The sequence below is a fragment of the Sinohyriopsis cumingii genome, chromosome 3, assembly GCF_028554795.1.
Source record: "Sinohyriopsis cumingii isolate HCF-2022 chromosome 3, ASM2855479v2, whole genome shotgun sequence".
In the NCBI taxonomy this organism is placed as follows: domain Eukaryota; kingdom Metazoa; phylum Mollusca; class Bivalvia; order Unionida; family Unionidae; genus Sinohyriopsis; species Sinohyriopsis cumingii.
Window position 1 is genome coordinate 7,746,129 of NC_142963.1, and position 19,701 is coordinate 7,765,829.

At 34.1% G+C, this 19,701-nt stretch overlaps 1 protein-coding gene across 6 annotated transcripts in view; it reads left to right on the top strand.

Moving 5' to 3' along the window:
* Window positions 1-529: 529 nt before the first annotated feature.
* Window positions 530-19,701, top strand: part of LOC149802433 (phosphatidylinositol N-acetylglucosaminyltransferase subunit Q-like) — a 63,086-nt gene continuing 43,914 nt past the window's right edge. For 2 of the 6 annotated variants that reach the window (XM_089951647.1, XM_089951651.1), the window contains exons 1-3: window positions 530-649; window positions 14,094-14,693; window positions 17,965-18,216. In XM_089951647.1, coding sequence (XP_089807773.1) covers window positions 14,119-14,693; window positions 17,965-18,216 — 827 coding nt within the window. In that variant the 5' untranslated portion in view covers window positions 530-649; window positions 14,094-14,118. Of the gene's footprint in view, window positions 650-693; window positions 855-10,314; window positions 10,349-11,236; window positions 11,261-14,093; window positions 14,694-17,964; window positions 18,217-19,701 lie in introns of those variants that run through there. The other 4 variants (XM_089951649.1, XM_089951648.1, XM_089951650.1 and 1 more) reach the window with 4 other exon arrangements.

Genomic DNA, 19,701 nt, shown 5'->3' on the forward strand with positions numbered 1-19,701 from the left:
TCGTGGTTTTTTAAAATTAAAAAATGATGTATCCCTTTGAAATGAATTAAACAAAACATAAGTAAAATGTAGTATTCTTTATTATTTTGCATTCACATGCGATTTTCAAATATTAAACACGTTTTTATTTAAAACTCATGAACTTTGTTGAATTGCGTAACCATCTTTAGATCTGGTGTAATGCACATTTCATATCATTATGTAAATGTATCTGTGATTGACTTGTAGAACATATTATTTCCAATAATGAATTTGTATATCATAATTTTTTTTACCAATTTTCCAAAAGCATCACATTGCACAAAAAAAAACTATTTCTTTCTCTTAGCGCGATAAATAGTTCACCTAAATTGCTACAGTAGCATGGAGATGATTGAAATGTAATTTATGTTCTAACTTTTTGAAAGAAAATGCAGTTTTTGAAGATGAGTTGTATGTGATAATAAGTAAAAGAGATAATCGTACAAGATCTATATCACGAAAGCAAACCGAATTACGTAGCGGACTCGGAACCTTGAAAAAACTATAGTGAAACTAGACTGCCATCTATCATTGGATATGTTTCGCAAGTTTTCGTAACGAAGAAGCATGCTTAGCAAGTTAATCTGCTGTTGCACAGTGTAGGCAATCTTACGACGGTTAGCTGACGGTATATATCACTGATCAGTGTTTTGGGGATAGTGTTTTAGTGGTGTCCGAATCGGCTCACAGGTGCTCGATGCGAGCTTGATGTTGAGAAGAATTTCTTTTTAAAATAATCTGAAGGAAAAAAAATCATAGTGACAAAAATACCTGAGATAACCCTCATGCCCGTTCTGACATAGAACCCTCTCTATCATAATATATGAGAGAAGGTACGTAACTTCCAGATACTTCGTTCCACCTATGACCGTCGATTTCCTTTTGCTATTTCGGTCTTTAAAGGCACACGTCCATACTATATGGCTTGTTTCACTCCTGAGATATTTTTCTATTCATCAAGCTGTCATTGACTTTTCTGCGTTGGGTATGTGTAGAACTCGCCCCCAGCGTATCTGGAGAAGTCGCCCCAGAGTGGTCGGAGAAGTCGCCCCAATTGGTTAGAGAAGTCACCCCAAAACTTGGCACCCAGATAACCTTTTTAATATATTTCTTTGAAATAAATAAGTTATTGATTGCAATTTGAATTGTTCAATTATTAGTTGAAGATATATTTCTTCCTGGTTTACATTTGCACTGTAATTCAAAGATGTAATGGAAAAAAAGAAATAAAGCCAAGATATATTTCATCCTGGTTTACATTTGCACTGTAATTCAAAGATGTAATGGAAAAAAAAGAAATAAAGCCAAGATATATTTCATCCTGGTTTACATTTGCACTGTAATTCAAAGATGTAATGGAAAAAAGAAATAAAGCCAAGATAACAAATTAAGAGAGGTAAAGAAACAGTGTTAAACCTATCACATAGGAGATTAACTGATAATGACTATATACTGTTAGGCAAAGGGCTAAAATTTTGTCCCACGCCAAAATCTCAAAAGTTTAAATTGCCTGAAGAAATTTTTAATTTTTCTTGACATCTAAAATTAAAAGAAATTTTTTTATGATAAAACATGCAACATTTCAGAGAGTAAATCGAATTCTTTTCATTCTAAAAATAATGCGTTATTTTAACAGAATTAAATCATCTTTTACACCACTTAGTGGACATGATCCATATTTAGATTTTTATAGATACGCGATCACAAAAGAGATATTAACTGGTAATCATAAAAAGCAATATCATAGTAATATTTTGAAGGACGAAATTAAGTCTATAATCTAATGAATGATGACAATATAGTGATTAAAAAGGATGATAAGTCAAACACTTACTTTTTTGAATCAAGAAGATTATGTTAAAGAAGTTGAACGTCAATTAAATGATAAAAAAATACTACAAAAATTTTAATGAAGACCAGTCAGTAGAAATTAAATCAAACATTTCAACATGCATTAATGAGATTGCTAAAAATAATAATTCTCTATATGAGGAATTTGATACTTTCCCTCTTAACATACGTACACCTCAGTTCTACATATTATCCAAAACTCATAAAATTCCTGACTATAATTTATCTTTAAATTATCCAGGACGACCCATTATATCATGTTGTAATTCATATGCTGAAAACCTATCCAAATTTATTGATAGTGTTTTACAACCTTTAATGAAATCACTTCCTTTATACATTAAAGATACAACTACTTTCATTAAAAAGTTGAAGTCTGTTCTACAGCTATCTGATAACTCAATCCTGGTATCATTAAATGTAACATCATTATGTACCAGCATTCTGCATGCAGATGGTATTGAAGCATGTAAATATTTTCTTGATAACAGTCCTAATAATAGCACACTATCTAGTGAAGATATTTGTAAAATAATAAAACTTATCTTGGAAAATAATTATTTTAAATTTAATATTACGAATTACATGCAAATAATGGGGATGGCAATGGGTAGTCCTATGGCTCCTTCATATGCTTCCCTTTTCATGGGTAAATTAGAAAAGAATTTTCTTCAAAACAAAAAGTTTAATCCATCTATTTAGTTCAGATTTTTAGATGTCATATTTATGATCTGGAACCATTCAACTGAAGAACTGAAAAAATGTATTGATCGCCTGAATCAATTTCAACCGACGATTAAATTTACCTTTACTGCATCTAGTACGCATGTTTAATTTTTAGATGTAAATGTAATAAAAAATATTGATGACACTATCTCTACAAATATTCATATCAAGGAAACTAATATCCACCAATATGTGGAATATTCTTAATGTCATCCCTTGACATGTAAAAAATGTATACCATATAACCAGTCCAAAAGATACAGACGCATTATTTCAGATGATTGTCAGATACAAAATTTGTTGAATAAATTACATATCCTATGCATATAATTGATTCTGCACTGAACAAAGACCGAAATCTTACTCAACATGAGGCTTTAAACAAAGCAGAACGTAAAATAGAGATGTAATTCCTTTCGCAATACTAGAAACGTCATTGTCATTGGCCACTGTTGCAATGACACTAAAGGGTAATAGCGATTATTTCTGCCCTTTAAATTATCATGATTGAATTATAGTCATGAATACAGTATTAGAAATTCTTAACGTATGACATTGAAATTTCAACCACTGCCATGTAATTAAAACGACACAATTTCATCACAGTCCTTTCAGCTTTCTGTTCCCCCTTCCTGTGTCAATGCTATACCATGAGATGTACAAATATTTCATCTAAATGGCTGATTCTCCAAACTTCCAAGCTGATTCGGACCATGTGAACTATTATTCAGTTTAGTCCAGGATGTAAATGTGACATTTAAATTTGTTTTTAAAGATGATTTTCTCATTATGTCCCAAGTACGTCGAGCAGTTTAAATATGCATTTAAGGTAACAAAATCCCAATAGTACGCATGATCATGGTGTTTTTATATATAATAAAATAACGCAGTCTTGTTTATTTTGCATTGGTAATTTAGTAGTGAAATATTTTTTAAACTTCTCGTTCAGCTTTAAATAGTTTGTTTTATTGAGAAATAATAAAATTACGAACACTGACAAAAAAGAAGAAATAAACTAAATGATGGGCATAGTACAAGTGATCTTTCAGAAACCGATTGAATTCTGCGCATTAGCCATCATGATGAACTTGGTAGTGACTGCATTTCCTGAGTAGGCGTCAGTGATGCTTTTTATCGAGTTCAAGTATCATTCATCAGTGGTTAGCAAATTTCAATGAAAAATGAGATTAAATTGTTCATTTTGAGAGATGATACTATAACAATTTGGTTTATTGATGGTCAGCACCAATTCAATTGATTTCGGGTTATAGTGATCCATGTCATAAGTTCATCTGATGACGTTGGTTATTAGGTTGGAACCCTTTCATATATAAAACTGCAGATGTCATATCATGCTTACACCCACTCTATTTTTCCAACTAAAATGCATTTAATGATTTGAAGAGCAGAGCAAAAAGGACAGATAACACTTCTTATTCGTTAAGTACATAAGCGGAGTTGATCAAATGGAAAAGTTGAAAAGCTGCACATTTTATAGATTTAATAAGTTATTAACTTGAAGAAAAACAACAATAAATAAAGCCTTAACAACAATGTGGCGACATCTCAGAACTAGTATATATTATCCTTGGGGCGACTTTTCCAGGCGAAGTGGGGTGACCTCTCTGACCACCATGGGGCGACTTCTTCTGACACCTGGGATGAGTTCCAGGGTGAATTCTCCATGGGATAAGTTCTCCCAGGGTGAGTTCTCCATAATTTTCTGCGTTGTAACAAACTGAAGTTACGGGCTCCGAAATGTGCGATTTGTCACGCTATATAAGGCTGTTATTTGGGTAGTAAGATGTAGCACTAAAACATAAATAACGTGATACGTCTTACATTATAGGACTACATCTTACTACCCAAATAATGGCCTTGTATAGTGTGTTCCAATGTCGGTTGACATCGGAACGAGTAGTCAAAGTTTCAGGAATATCTCACTCACTCAGCGGCCCATATCAACACACTTCCACAAATTGATATGTAATTCTTACTGTGCTGTTTTTATCCTGTTGGAATCAAAATCTGACACTATTAAATGGATGCATTTTCATGTTCCGTTGACATCCATTTGAATTTGTTGAAATGTGATGGTAGTCGAAGTATGCCGAAATAGGTTCATGTGGGGGATATGTTTCTTGAACAAAACAAAACATTGTTTACAGTTAGTAGGCATAATATATTTTTGTTTGTTTCATTAAAGAATAATATTTCAACTTAACCCGATTTTAGCATTCCCTGCTTTCATCGCTTTCCAGCCAGCTGACATGTAGGCCAATGAAACTTGAAAACAGGTCCATTTCTTTTGTGAAAATTTGAATTTATTAGATAAAAATATCAGGGTAAGTAAAGTCTGGCTAAAACATTATGACTTTGTAGAAAAATGTTGTTATTGGTTGCCAGTTGTGTGAGATATTCTTGAAAATTTGACTTTCATTACGATGGTAGTCGACATCAAAACACTCTACATAGCGACGTTAGTTAGGTAGTAAGACCCAGAGACCCAAAACATAAATATCAGCATCAAGGTTTTACATGTAGGACTAACATGCCAGTCAACCAAACTTTGTATGTCCTCACGAAAACTTCAAAAGTTTCATTTTTTTCGCTTACTTAGTGACTATGGCACAGAGTGGTCCTCACATTATAAGGATCATCGTTTAATCCCAGTATAACGTCACAATTAAGCATGTGCAGAGCTCTGGTTGGCAGAAACTATAGCAGCAACAGAATGAGATGAACTCTCAAATGTATTACCAAATGAAGCGCATGCTTATTGTACTCAAAAGTTAAACGGCATTAAAGATTATAAATGACTGCCTGTACTGTAAGCTTGTTTGATTATTTTATGTATATTTCTCGAATGGTGCGGCCCTTTTGACATTTAGTTTCCAAGCCATCATTTGTTTATGGGGTTTTTTTTGGTTGTTTTACAAATAGAATACTTTTATATGTTATAGTAAAAGTCTTGCAGATCATGTATGCACATTTACTTAAATGTAAATTGTTGTTTTGAAATATAATACTAACTTTGCTTAACCAAACTGCATCAAGAAATGAGCATGTTGAGACTAATCATCACAATATAGGTAATATGGATTTGTGTAACAAAATGCATAACTTTCTTTGTGACATCGCAGAACGCATGACATTTAATAGGGATTGTGCTGTACATTTAGGTTGATGACATCTAAAATTGTCCACGTACTTTAACCTTGATTTTGCCATATGTACGTAACAACCCTCCAAAGGAATATGGATGTATGAGGATTCAAGTAAAGTGAATAATTGCTTTTTAAAGGTATGTTGAATAAATATAAAAAATGACACCGATTACTGAAATCATCTATACTGATGACCTGTATGAATTTTACTATACAGAGCATTGAGAAGCAGTGTCGTTAAGTAATGAGGACATCATCATGATATATGGATTATATATTACTATGCTGATCTTGAGTTTTCTAAACTATCTGTACTATTTTACCAGTATTTTAATGACCTTGTAATGACCAGTTGTAAAACGTATGTCAGGTTCATGATGCACTAACTTCCAAAAATACCAATTTCAATATTAGTATAAAACTTTGAATCTGATAGAGGATGATGGACAACTACAAAACCAAAGTAAACCTATGGTCTCTGCCAACCAGACCATGACCCCACCACCCCACCCCCACATGATCATGCCCAATGACATCTTTCAGCAATGATCGCCGTTGTATAAGAATATTTTGAACCATATTGTGAATAAATTGAAGTAGAGTTTTCTCTGATCGTTCTCAATCCATTTTAGATACTTGGACAGTTATGTTGGTGTGTAAAGTCAGAGTCCTTTGCATAGGCTGGAAATTTGAATTTGCCTAAACATTGTGGTAAAGACGTGGGTGGTCATTTACTAATATTAGTACCCATACCTCCATTGTCAATGGGGGTACTAATTGGATACTGTATCTGCAGGGACATATATAACACAAGATTGGCAACTCCCTGCAATGTGATTAAGTGATGCTAACAGACTGAAATACACAAAAAAGTGAAATACAGATTTTTACCAAAGTGCTCATACCGACGAATGGAAGTGATTTTGATACAGATTATATACTTTTTTTTACCTATTTATATCACAATGTAATGACATCACTTGGTTTACTTGACTGGACAGGTATGATAGATCTTAAGATTCTGTACTATGGTATGGCTTGGATAAATCATTATGGCTTGGATATATCATCAGTATTAATCTTAAGATTCTGTACTATGGTATGGCTTGGATAAATCATTATGTCTTGGATATATCATCAGTATTAATCTTAAGATTCTGTACTATGGTATGGCTTGGATAAATCATTATGGCTTGGATATATCATCAGTATTAATCTTAAGATTCTGTACTATGGTATGGCTTGGATAAATCATTATGGCTTGGATATATCATCAGTATTAATCTTAAGATTCTGTACTATGGTATGGCTTGGATAAATCATTATGTCTTGGATATATCATCAGTATTAATCTTAAGATTCTGTACTATGGTATGGCTTGGATAAATCATTATGTCTTGGATATATCATCAGTATTAATCTTAAGATTCTGTACTATGGTATGGCTTGGATAAATCATTATGGCTTGGATATATCATCAGTATTAATCTTAAGATTCTGTACTATGGTATGGCTTGGATAAATCATTATGTCTTGGATATATCATCAGTATTAATCTTAAGATTCTGTACTATGGTATGGCTTAGATTAATCATTATGTCTTGGATATATCATCAGTATTAATCTTAAGATTCTGTACTATGGTATGGCTTGGATAAATCATTATGGCTTGGATATATCATCAGTATTAATCTTAAGATTCTGTACTATGGTATGGCTTGGATATATCATCAGTATTAATCTTAAGATTCTGTACTATGGTATGGCTTGGATAAATCATTATGGCTTGGATAAATCATTATGGCTTGGATATATCATCAGTATTAATCTTAAGATTCTGTACTATGGTATGGCTTGGATAAATCATTATGGCTTGGATATATCATCAGTATTAATCTTAAGATTCTGTACTATGGTATGGCTTGGATAAATCATTATGTCTTGGATATAACATGAGTATTAAACTTGAAAATAAAAATGGTATTTTTCCTTCAAAATATTGGGAGAAAAGGATTATATTATGTGTTAATGTGTCCTTGGGGTGGGTGTGATAATAATTAAATTGGCTAGTAATGTCTCCATAGTGCATTTCTTCATCTTGCATTAAATCACAAAATATTATAATCTAAAAGCTAAATAAATTTTCTGCTGACGGCACAAGCTTTAAGAAAGCTAATTTTAAGGGCCGTGTTCAATGTTTAAACGCTGGTGTAGAACTCTGTTTCTGAAATAACTTGTATCACTTTTCTGTTGCAAATGTGAATTATATACCATTTGCTCTATGTTCTTCATCTTCTGCTGAGTTAAGTCACATTTGGTTTCATTAAAAGGCTGAATAAATTTTCTGCTGAGAGTGAAAGCTTTAAGAAAACAAAGTGTAATTTTAAAGGTCATTTTCAATTTTTAAACAAGCCAACAAAATTGTGGTTTTGAAAAAACTTGTAAATGTACTGCTTTTCTGTTGAAGCTATGAATTCCATATCAGCAGCTCTACTTTATGTATTTCTTCAATTTGCATTAAACTGAGTCATATATTGATATGACGTCACTATACTTGGCAGACTAAATAAATTTTCTGTTGAGGACATAAGCATTAGGTAATCAGTTTTTAAATTTAAGGGCCGTATCCATGGTTAAAATATGAGCATAAAATTCTGTCTCTGAAATAGCATGAAATACTTTTCCATCACAACTTTCGACTGCTACAGTGGCCTAAGTGGTTTGAGCATCTGCCATGGATGTGGCAGGTTGCAGGTTTGAACCTCAGCCAAGTAATGGCAGAGACTTATAAAAATGTTACTAGCAGCTGCCTTGCTTGGCACTCAGCATTAAGAGGTTAGTGTTAGGACTGGTTGGCCTGGTGTCAGGATAATTTGGCTGGGTGGGACGCGATGCTACATGTCTGTGGCATGATGTCCCAGTGTTAGACATCACTGTAACTACCACACTGCAGACATCTTAATGATATGACTAAAAATTGTAAAGCTACATTAAAAATCCAAATCACATGTACGATCACAATGTTCCATTTGTTCTGTTTGCATTTCTTCGTCTTCCATTCATCTGAGTCATTTAGAACCTAAGTAAATTTTCTTCTGTGTCAACAAGCTTTAAAGCTTTAAGAAAAATCAGTTTTTTAAATAACTTTTCAATCTCCCATAACCTACAGCATTGTCTGGAAATATGACAAGAATGAATTGAACACTTTGATTTTTCTTTTTTACCTTGTGTGTATATACTATTATACTTTAAATTAAGTATCAAGCAATATTACTTAAGCTTACATTGATGAACAGTCCAGTATACTGGTCATTGTTATTATTATTGTTAATTTATTATGATTATTGAATGAATGAATAAATCTACATGCAAAAGTGTTGTAGCCCCATTGAGTATTTTTCTTGGTAGATTTAGGGTACCGCTGTTCAGATATGTTTAAGAGATCTTCCTCAGACCGCTCCGGTGGCCTAGTGGTTATAGCATCTACCTCGGATGTGGGAGGTCGTGGGTTCAATCCCCGGCCAAGTCATACCAAAGACTTACGAAAACGGTACTAACAGCTGCCTCGCTTGGCGCTCAGCATTAAGAGGTTAGTGTTAGGACTGGTCGGCCTGGTGTCAGGATAATGTGACTGGGTGGGACATCATACTTCATGTCTGCGGCATGATGCCCCAGTGCAAGACATCACTATAAACTGTCACACTGCAGACATTGTAGCGATATGACTGAAAAATTGTTAAAGCTACGTTTAAAATCCAAATCACATACACACACACACAGATCTTCCTCATTAAGTGATTTGAAGCGTTTTGGTTTGTGGTCATCCTGGTGATCAAATGGGAACTGGACTGGTGTTAGTTCATTCAAACTAAATGATAACTCACTTTGTGATACTTCTTCCACATCAGAAGGCTTGTCAGATATGGATGGGTCAAAATTTTCAGTATCTTTGTGCATGAGATCTATCTGATAAGGCAAAGTTAGCGAAATATCTCCAAATTTTGACATTTCAGTTTCAGCGTTGGATAGCTATAATACTGGTGACCTTGACCTATCACACTTCAAAACTTTTTATCCATATTTTTCACAAATTTCGACAAAAGATGAGAAATATCAGTTGCTTTAGACTTTCAGATTAAATTTATTCAATTATTTTTTTAAAAATTGTAAGAATGTTCTTTTCCTTTAATGCTTACTTTGTGTCTGCCTTCACTGTTAGTGTTTATCTTATGTTGTACATGTAACTATTTATAGAAGTGGATATTCTTAGAAAAGTAGTTCTCATTACAGTTCATACAGAAATAACCGCAATTCATTTTGATCATGTGGTAACATTCTGACCAATGGAAATATTACTTTCCTTTACCAGCTACTGGCATTGCAATTATTATAGTCTATATTTTATTCTTGCCTGAGTTGGGTTTTGTGTATGATCATTTCACAGGCAAGCTTTCATGCCAGAATCGTGAAATTGATGATTATTTGATTTCTGTTAGGTCAGCACCCTTACAACAGAAGCTGATCGTGATCAATATTTCATCTTTTACAGGCTTGACTACACTTTGCATTTACCTCCTGACCACGTGAGCTTTTGGCATGCTATGCCTATAATGTTCTAACTGTGATAGGAAACTTGGCAAGGGGAAACAGCTTGAAAAGTTGTACAACCTTATTGCAAAAAGAGCTTCCTGTGACCTTTGCTTCATGCTTTGTTGACTTTGATGAAAGTTCTTTGTTCAGAGTTCATTTATTGTTGATGTTCTTATTATAACACTTGATGCATTTCTGTCAGTACTACAACCAAAGATCACTGTGACCAACATCATAGCTTTTCTAGCTTGATTTCTGACCAGTGCAGTTGGAAGTAGATATGTTTATTCAGTGGTAAACTTCCCATTGGAATGACTGTGCTTAGTATATTGTGATTGGTTACCCATAACAGCTTAGCTGTGTATTGTACATGTTACCCTTAACGGCTTAGCTGTGTATTGTACATGTTGTCCTTAACAGCTTAGCTGTGTATTGTACATGTTTCCCATAACAGCTTAGCTGTGTATTGTACATGTTGTCCTTAACGGCTTAGCTGTGTATTGTATATGTTACCCATAATAGCTTAGCTGTGTTTTGTATATGTTAATATAGATGACTGGACTGCATGCTATTCTGGATGCCTCATTTGTGGTGGCTTTTCAGGATACTCATTGATGCATAAACTGTACTTGTACTGCTGGCTGTCACTTCAGGGTACTTACTGATACATAAACTATACCTGTTCTGGCTGTCACTTCAGGGTACTTACTCATGCATAAACTGTACCTGTACCACTGGCTGTCACTTCAGGGTACTTATTGATACATAAACTGTACATATATTGCCGGCTGTCACTTCAAGGTACTTACTGGTGCGTAAACTGTACCTGTATTGCTGGCTGTCACTTCAAGGTACTTACTGGTGCGTAAACTGTACCTGTATTGCTGGCTGGCTGTCACTTCAAGGTACTTACTGGTGCATAAACTGTACCTGTATTGCTGGGTGTCACTTATTAGAAATGAGCAAATAGCCAAGATCACTGTTTTAAGACTTATTTTTTACATGATAAATAATGTTTACTATGGCTGCAGGAGACTACTAAAAGCTTTATATTAATGAGTCATGTTGATTACACTCTTGTCAAATCACCTGCTGAATTAATTTGTAAGAGATGATAACCACTATGCAGTACTGAATACATGCTATAGGACATTTCAATGGGCATGGGATATTGTTTGGTTGACACACACACACACACCTTTAGTCACAAAAAGTAAAATATAGTCAGTACTTAAACATAGGGATATGGTGAAAAGAAAATTATTAAATGTATACATACATGTTATACTTCTGTGTATACATACATGTTATACTTCTGAGCATACATACATGTTGTACTTCTGTGTATACATACATGTTATACTTCTGTGTATACATACATGTTATACTTCTGTGTATACATACATGTTGTACTTCTGAGTAGACATACATGTACTTCTATGTATACATACATGTACTTCTGTGTATACATACATGTTGTACTTCTGTGTATACATACATGTTGTACTTCTGTGTATACATACATGTACTTCTATGTATACATACATGTTATACTTCTGTGTATACATACATGTTGTACTTCTGTGAATACATACATGTACTTCTATGTATACATACATGTTATACTTCTGTGTATACATACATGTTGTACTTCTGTGAATACATACATGTACTTCTATGTATACATACATGTTATACTTCTGTGTATACATACATGTTGTACTTCTGTGAATACATACATGTACTTCTATGTATACATACATGTTATACTTCTGTGTATACGTACATGTTGTACTTCTGTGTATACATACATGTACTTCTATGTATATATGTTGTACTTCTGTGTATACATACATGGTACTTCTGTGTATACATACATGTACTTCTGTGTATACATACATGTACTTCTATGTATACATACATGTTATACTTTTGTGTATACATACATGTTGTACTTCTGTGTATACATACATGTACTTCTATGTATACATACATGTTGTACTTCTGTGTATTCATACGTGTTGTACTTCTGTGTATACATGCATGTTGTACTTCTGAGTATACATACATGTTGTACTTCTGTGTATACATATATGTAATAGTTCTGTGTATACATACATGTTGTACTTCTGTGTATACATACATGTTGTACTTCAGTGTATACATACGTGTTGTACTTCTGTGTATACATGCATGTTGTACTTCTGAGTATACATACATGTTGTACTTCTGTGTATACATACATGTTGTACTTCTATGTATACATACATGTTGTACTTGTTGTACTTCTGAGTAGACATACATGTTGTACTTCTGTGTATACATACATGTACTTCTGTGTATACATACATGTTGTACTTCTGTGTATACATACGTGTTGTACTTCTGTGTATACATGCATGTTGTACTTCTGAGTATACATACATGTTGTACTTCTGTGTATACATACATGTTGTACTTATGAGTATACATATATGTAATAGTTCGGTGTATACATACATGTTGTACTTCTGTGTATACATACATGTTGTACTTCTGTGTATACATACGTGTTGTACTTCTGTGTATACATGCATGTTGTACTTCTGAGTATACATACATGTTGTACTTCTGTGTATACATACATGTTGTACTTCTGAGTATACATATATGTAATAGTTCTGTGTATACATACATGTTGTACTTCTGTGTATACATACATGTACTTCTATGTATACATACATGTTGTACTTCTGTGTATACATACGTGTTGTACTTCTGAGTTGACATACAAGTTGTACTTCTGTGTATACATGTTATACTTCTGTGTATACATACATGTTGTACTTCTGTGTATACATACATGTTGTACTTCTATGTATACATGCATGTTGTACTTCTGAGTATACATACATGTTGTACTTCTGTGTATACATACTTGTTATACTTCTGTGTATACATACTTGTTATACTTCTGTGTATACATACATGTTGTACTTCTGTGTATACATACATGTACTTCTATGTATACATACATGTTGTACTTCTGTGTATACTTACATGTTGTACTTCTGTGTATACATGCATGTTGTACATCTGAGTATACATACATGTTGTACTTCTGAGTATACATATATGTAATAGTTCTGTGTATACATATATGTAGTAGTTCTGAGTATACATACATGTTGTACTTCTGAGTATACATACATGCTATACTTCTGAATATACATACATGTACTTCTTTGTATACATATATGTAGTAGTTATGTGTATACATACATGTGAGTTCTGTATATACATATATGTAGTAGTTCTGTGTATATATGTGTGTAGTAGTTGTGTATACATATATGTAGTAGTTATGTGTATACATACATGTGAGTTCTGTATATACATATATGTAGTAGTTCTGTGTATATATGTGTGTAGTAGTTGTGTATACATGTATGTAGTAGTTCTGTATATACATCTTTGTAGTAATGTGTATACATACATGTTTGAGTTTTGTGTATACATACATCATGTAGTTCTGAGTTTACATATATGTAATAGTTATGTGTATATAGGTATGTAATAGTTCTTTGTATACATGTATGTAGTAATGTATATACATACATGTGTGAGTTCTGTGTATACATACATGTTGTAGTTCTGAGTATACATATATGTAATAGTTCTGTGTATACATTATATGTAGTAGTTCTGTGTATGCATACATGTAGTAGTTCTGTGTATACATAAGTGCATTTTTTCCAGAAAGGAAATTCAGTGAAGACCAAAAATGATCAATATGTCAGCAGAAGGTTCAGCAGAAATTTGGAAAGTTTTTGTGCCGCAATGCCTGCTGGAGCAGCAACCTGCAGATCTTCTTGGTTTGATTCACACCGAAAACCATTGCATATGTATCACTGCTAGCTCTTCCAGTATACAGCCAGATGCTTTGAAAGCTACTCAGTCCATACAGTATGTAGGAAAATGGCATGGTCATCATAAGAAATTGAGGGGGTCAGCAAACAGACATTTTTATATTGATGTTTGGCTGGATAAATTTGGGTTAATTAACTGCCAGTTATTAACTGATAGTAAATTTGTATCATGTACTTGTATAACCTATGAGCCAGGGGAGTTTTTAAAGTCCTGTTGTTTTACTAAACAAAAAGGACACTTAAGAACATTGATCAGGTCTCTTGCTGACACAGAGCAGGAAGTAGATACCATGAGGAAGGAGCTTAATATTTGGATGTATGGACGGGTTTCAGAGGAAGGACAGAGAATGATGGGAAGAGTTTGGATGACACTCCTTCATAGTCTCATGTACTTGTACTGGCCATTTCATTGCTTCTCAGCTCTTGAAAGGTAAACTATTTTCTTTTCTAAATTTACTAAATTTCAACTTTACTGGTTCACAAACATTTGTTACATTGCTGAGATGATTGCCATAAATTTGACAAACATGTTGATCCCAGTTGGTCCCAGAATGGCAGCAGTCTAGGCAAGAATGATACCTGTCTGATATCCAATAAGGCTACAATAATGGCTGTCTAGAAAATCTTGTTTTTTGTACTCGTTCTGAACTGATGGTCATATGAAATGTAATTTTCACGATAAAAAAACTTAATATGATGTGTAATTGTTCAAAAATAAAAATGGTGTCCTTAATATAGTCATTATTTTATTGCCTGAATGGATGATCATATCTGGGCTTTACTAATCGCCTGAATGGATGATCATATCTGAGCTTTACTAATCAAATTGTCCGACTCATAGGACAGGGTAAATACAGCTTGGTCAAGCTCATTTGTGGAATGTACTTGCATGTGGGCAAGTCGGAAACGAAGGGGAGGGGAGGGGGTCGAGTTCAGTTGGAAATGCTTTATATTCTTCAAGTTTTATTCTCTATGATATTGGAACATTACTTATATCAGCACCTTTGTATGTACCACATTCTTCAAATACTTAACTTCATGCAGTTTCTTTCATCTGTCAGTTGTTTATTTCACATTATACCACGACAGGCTGTCTTTTTCTTGTAGTCTGTGCAAATGTTTCATATTTTCTTGTTCAGACTTGATAATATGAATGTACTATTTAAAGCAAGTTTTGATAAATAGGAAAAAATATATTTCAACTTAATGGTTATATTTCTAACTGTAATATTTGTAAATATTTGGCCTGTTGACTTTCAGGGTCTAACTTAGCCACAAGCAGTTTGTGTGTTTGAATGTTGCCAAGATTGCTAGCTCCTAAACAATCAGTGTGTTAGAGATTGTTTTGACTCATGTTGCCATTCACAAAGCAGTCTAATTAAAACCCTAAATATTCACAATTTTCATTCCCTCTTTATAATACTGTTAATGGCAGACATACAGTTATGTGCATTTTCAATAAAGCAATATTATAATGTAGGATGTTGTGGCAGTTATTGTATACAAACACAAATGTTGGATGCTCTGGCAAGGCTGTGTGAAATTATTGTATACAAACACAATTGTTGGAATGCTGTGGCAATGTTGTGTCAAATCAGTGTATGCAAACACAAATGTAGGGTTGCTGTGGCAAGGCTGTGTGAAATTATTGTATACAAACACAATTGTTGGAATGCTGTGGCAATGTTGTGTCAAATCAGTGTATGCAAACACAAATGTAGGGATGCTGTGGCAAGGCTGTGTGAAATTATTGTATACAAACACAAATGTTGGAATGCTGTGGCAATGTTGTGTCAAATCAGTGTATACAAACACAAATGTTGGAATGCTGTGGCAAGGCTGTGTGAAATTATTGTATACAAACACAAATGTTGGAATGCTGTGGCAGTCTTGTGTCAAATCAGTGTATGCAAACACAAATGTAGGGATGCTGTGGCAAGGCTGTGTGAAATTATTGTATACAAACACAAATGTAGGATGTTGTGGCAAGGCTGTGTGAAATTATTATATACAAACACAAATGTAGGGATGCTTTGGCAATGCTGTGCCAAATCAGTGTTTGCAAACACCAATGTAAGGATGTTGTTGTGGGGTTTAATGCCATTTTTCAGCACACGATAGGCTATACATGGCGGCCAGTATTAATGGTGGAGGAAGAACCTAGGAAAACCCCAGAAAGAACCACCAACCCACGAAAAGCTACTGGCAAGCTTTCTCACATACCCACAAATGCAGGGGATGCTTTGGCAAGGCTGTTTGAAATCAGTCTATACAAACACTCTTGTGGGATATTGTGGCAAGGCTCTGTCAAACCAGTATATGCAAAAAAATGTAGGAATTTTATGGCAAGGCTGTGTCAAATCATTGTGTACAAACACCAATGTAGGGATTTTTGGCAAGGCTATGTCAGATAAACTGAAAAGGATGCTTCCTCACTCTGGATAATTTGAAATTTTCAGCAATATCACACTGCCTTCATCAGCAACTAATGTTGATCATGTGACATATAATGGTCATGTGATATGAGGAGACTGGAATATAATTCATGACTATAATAATGTTACAGGATGGATAGTGGCAGTGTGGGGCCACATGTATGGAATTCATGACTATGTTAGAATATGGACAGTGGTATGGTGAGGGACCACTTCAATGGGATTCTTTTTGATGTTGGTTTTAATTGTGCTTGTGACATATTTTTGGCTTTATAAATACAAGGAAATGGGAACTAAATGCCTATCCCATGGATACTCCAAGGCAGGCACCCCTGGCTGACCTGGGCAATATTGAACTTGTGGTATTTGGATTATAAGTAATATGCTTTCCTAACTGAGCTGTCATGGCTTTTCGGTGTGATCAATAATTATGTTACAGTATGGGTAGTATGGTGAGGAACTATACCTGTGAAATTCATGTGACCATTATACAAAATGATATATATAGTGAGGGACCACTTCTGTGGAATTCACAACCATAATTATGTTGCAAGATGGTACATATGTGTGGTTAGGGACCACATTTATGAGATTCATGGTAATAATTATGTTACAAAAGGGGGAGCTGTGTGGCGAGGGACCACATGTATGAGATTCATGTTAATAATTATGTTTCATAAGGGGGAGCTGTGTGGTGAGGGACCACATGTATGAGATTCATGACAATAATTATGTTACAAAAGGGGGAGTTGTGTAGTGAGGGACCACATGTATGAGATTCATGATAATAATTATGTTACAGAAGGGGGAGCTGTGTGGTGAGGGACTACATGTATGAGATTCATGTTAATAATTATGTTTCATAAGGGGGAGCTGTGTGGTGAGGGACCACATGTATGAGATTCATGACAATAATTATGTTACAGAAGGGGGAGCTGTGTGGTGAGGGACCACATGTATGAGATTCATGTTAATAATTATGTTTCATAAGGGGGAGCTGTGTGGTGAGGGACCACATGTATGAGATTCATGACAATAATTATGTTACAAAAGGGGGAGCTGTGTGGTGAGGGACCACATGTATGAGTTTCATGACAATAATTATGTTACAAAAGGGGGAGTTGTGTAGTGAGGGACCACATGTATGAGATTCATGATAATAATTATGTTACAGAAGGGGGAGCTGTGTGGTGAGGGACCACATTATCTTCTTTAATTTACGCTGATGAGATTTATTAAAGATTGTAATATCTTATGCTGTTTCAGAAACTTCCCAAATTTGCTTGGAAAGGCTATGCATGTTCCATCAGTAACAAGTCAGTTATTGGTAAGATCCTCACAGAATGAACAAGTAACCAGTCCATTATTGGTAAGATCCTCACAGAATGAACAAGTAACCAGTCCATTATTGGTAAGATCCTCACAGAATGAACAAGTAACCAGTCCGTTATTGGTAAGATCCTCACAGAATGAAAATGTCAGGTATCCTGCAGGAAATTCTGGATTGCATAAAATGAGGCAAGTATGTTAGCAACATTAAGTTAAAAGTTCAATTTATTTGAGCACTTAGTTCTTAGAATAAAAACAAATTATGTTTCCGTTGATGTACCTAGTATTTATAGATTGAAATAGTCTTCGTTGTTGCCATATTTACTGTATATGTTGGGACACCAATAATTAAAATATAAAGTAATTTTGTGTGTATTTTATATTCTGGAACAGATCCTTGTTTTGAGTTGCAAGTTTTGGGACAATGCAGTCAACCTTAATTTTTTTTAAATAATAAAATAAAAACCTGTTAGTGTTTCTCCAAACCTTTGTTATATAGCATGAAAACATGCACACACACATAATCACTACAATAAAAAACATTAATAAGAAAAAAGTACCCAAAGTTTTTGTTTCTTAAAATCCATTGGACAGTGGATTACATTATCTATATTGTATTGTCTGACTTTACAGTCTTTAATTTGTCATTGGTGCAGTTTGTAGGTGATTCATGTGTCATTACTATTAGAGTCTGGGTAATTCATATAATCCCAGAGAGTTGCTTCTCATGGAGTTTTCAAAAGTTTCCAAAGGATTTCAAGTATTTTTTCTTAATGATGCTTTGTCTGCCACTGCATAAATATATACAAAAGAAGACAATACAGAGGCACCTCTCTTATGTGGCCACCCCTTCTGCACCAGGAAACTGGTCATATAAGAGAGGGGCTATATTTGTGAGAAGTATTTGTTGGTGTATGTAGTAAAGTTTGTTCCATTAAAACATACATGGGACCTGGGGAAGGCAGTTTTGAAATTGGGTAGCCACCCATAGATGTGATTTACGCCTGATAGAACTGGTGGGGGGTGGGGGTATATTAAGGAAAATATTTAACTCCTAGAAAGCAAAGTCTAATATTATTTTATTCAAGATATAACATGCAAATGCAATTATGTCAGGGTTTGACACTAACTTTTTTAAGTAGGAAGCCAGCATGACTTCCTGCTTTTGAAATCTGGTGGTCCTTCTGACTGTTAGAAAGTCCTTCTCATTTATTATCATAATCATCATCATCATCGTAATCATCATCGTCATAAGCAGCATCAACATCACAGTCAGACGCACCATCCATTCCCATTGCAGCGTTCTTTTTCATCCATTTGTTTCCATATCTCTCTAACATAAGGCCCGCTATTAAATGACTGATGGTTTCACTATCTACCTTGGGTACATTTTTTATACCCAAACAATGAATTTAAACCATAGAAATACTAAATTGTTGAATTAACAAAATTAAATAATTTAACCAGAACAGATCTGATATTAAATTTGTGGTTTAAAAGCTTACAGTATTATAAATGGAATGGATCTAAATTTACATTTCTGTTTAACAGTTTAAATTCAATAGTATAAAATTAAGTTTCTAAAACATATACCTTTCACTTCAAAGAATGTATACAATTTCTGCCTCTTTGTTAAACGTGTCAGTGGAGCAAACGCTAATAACTGAAAATTCC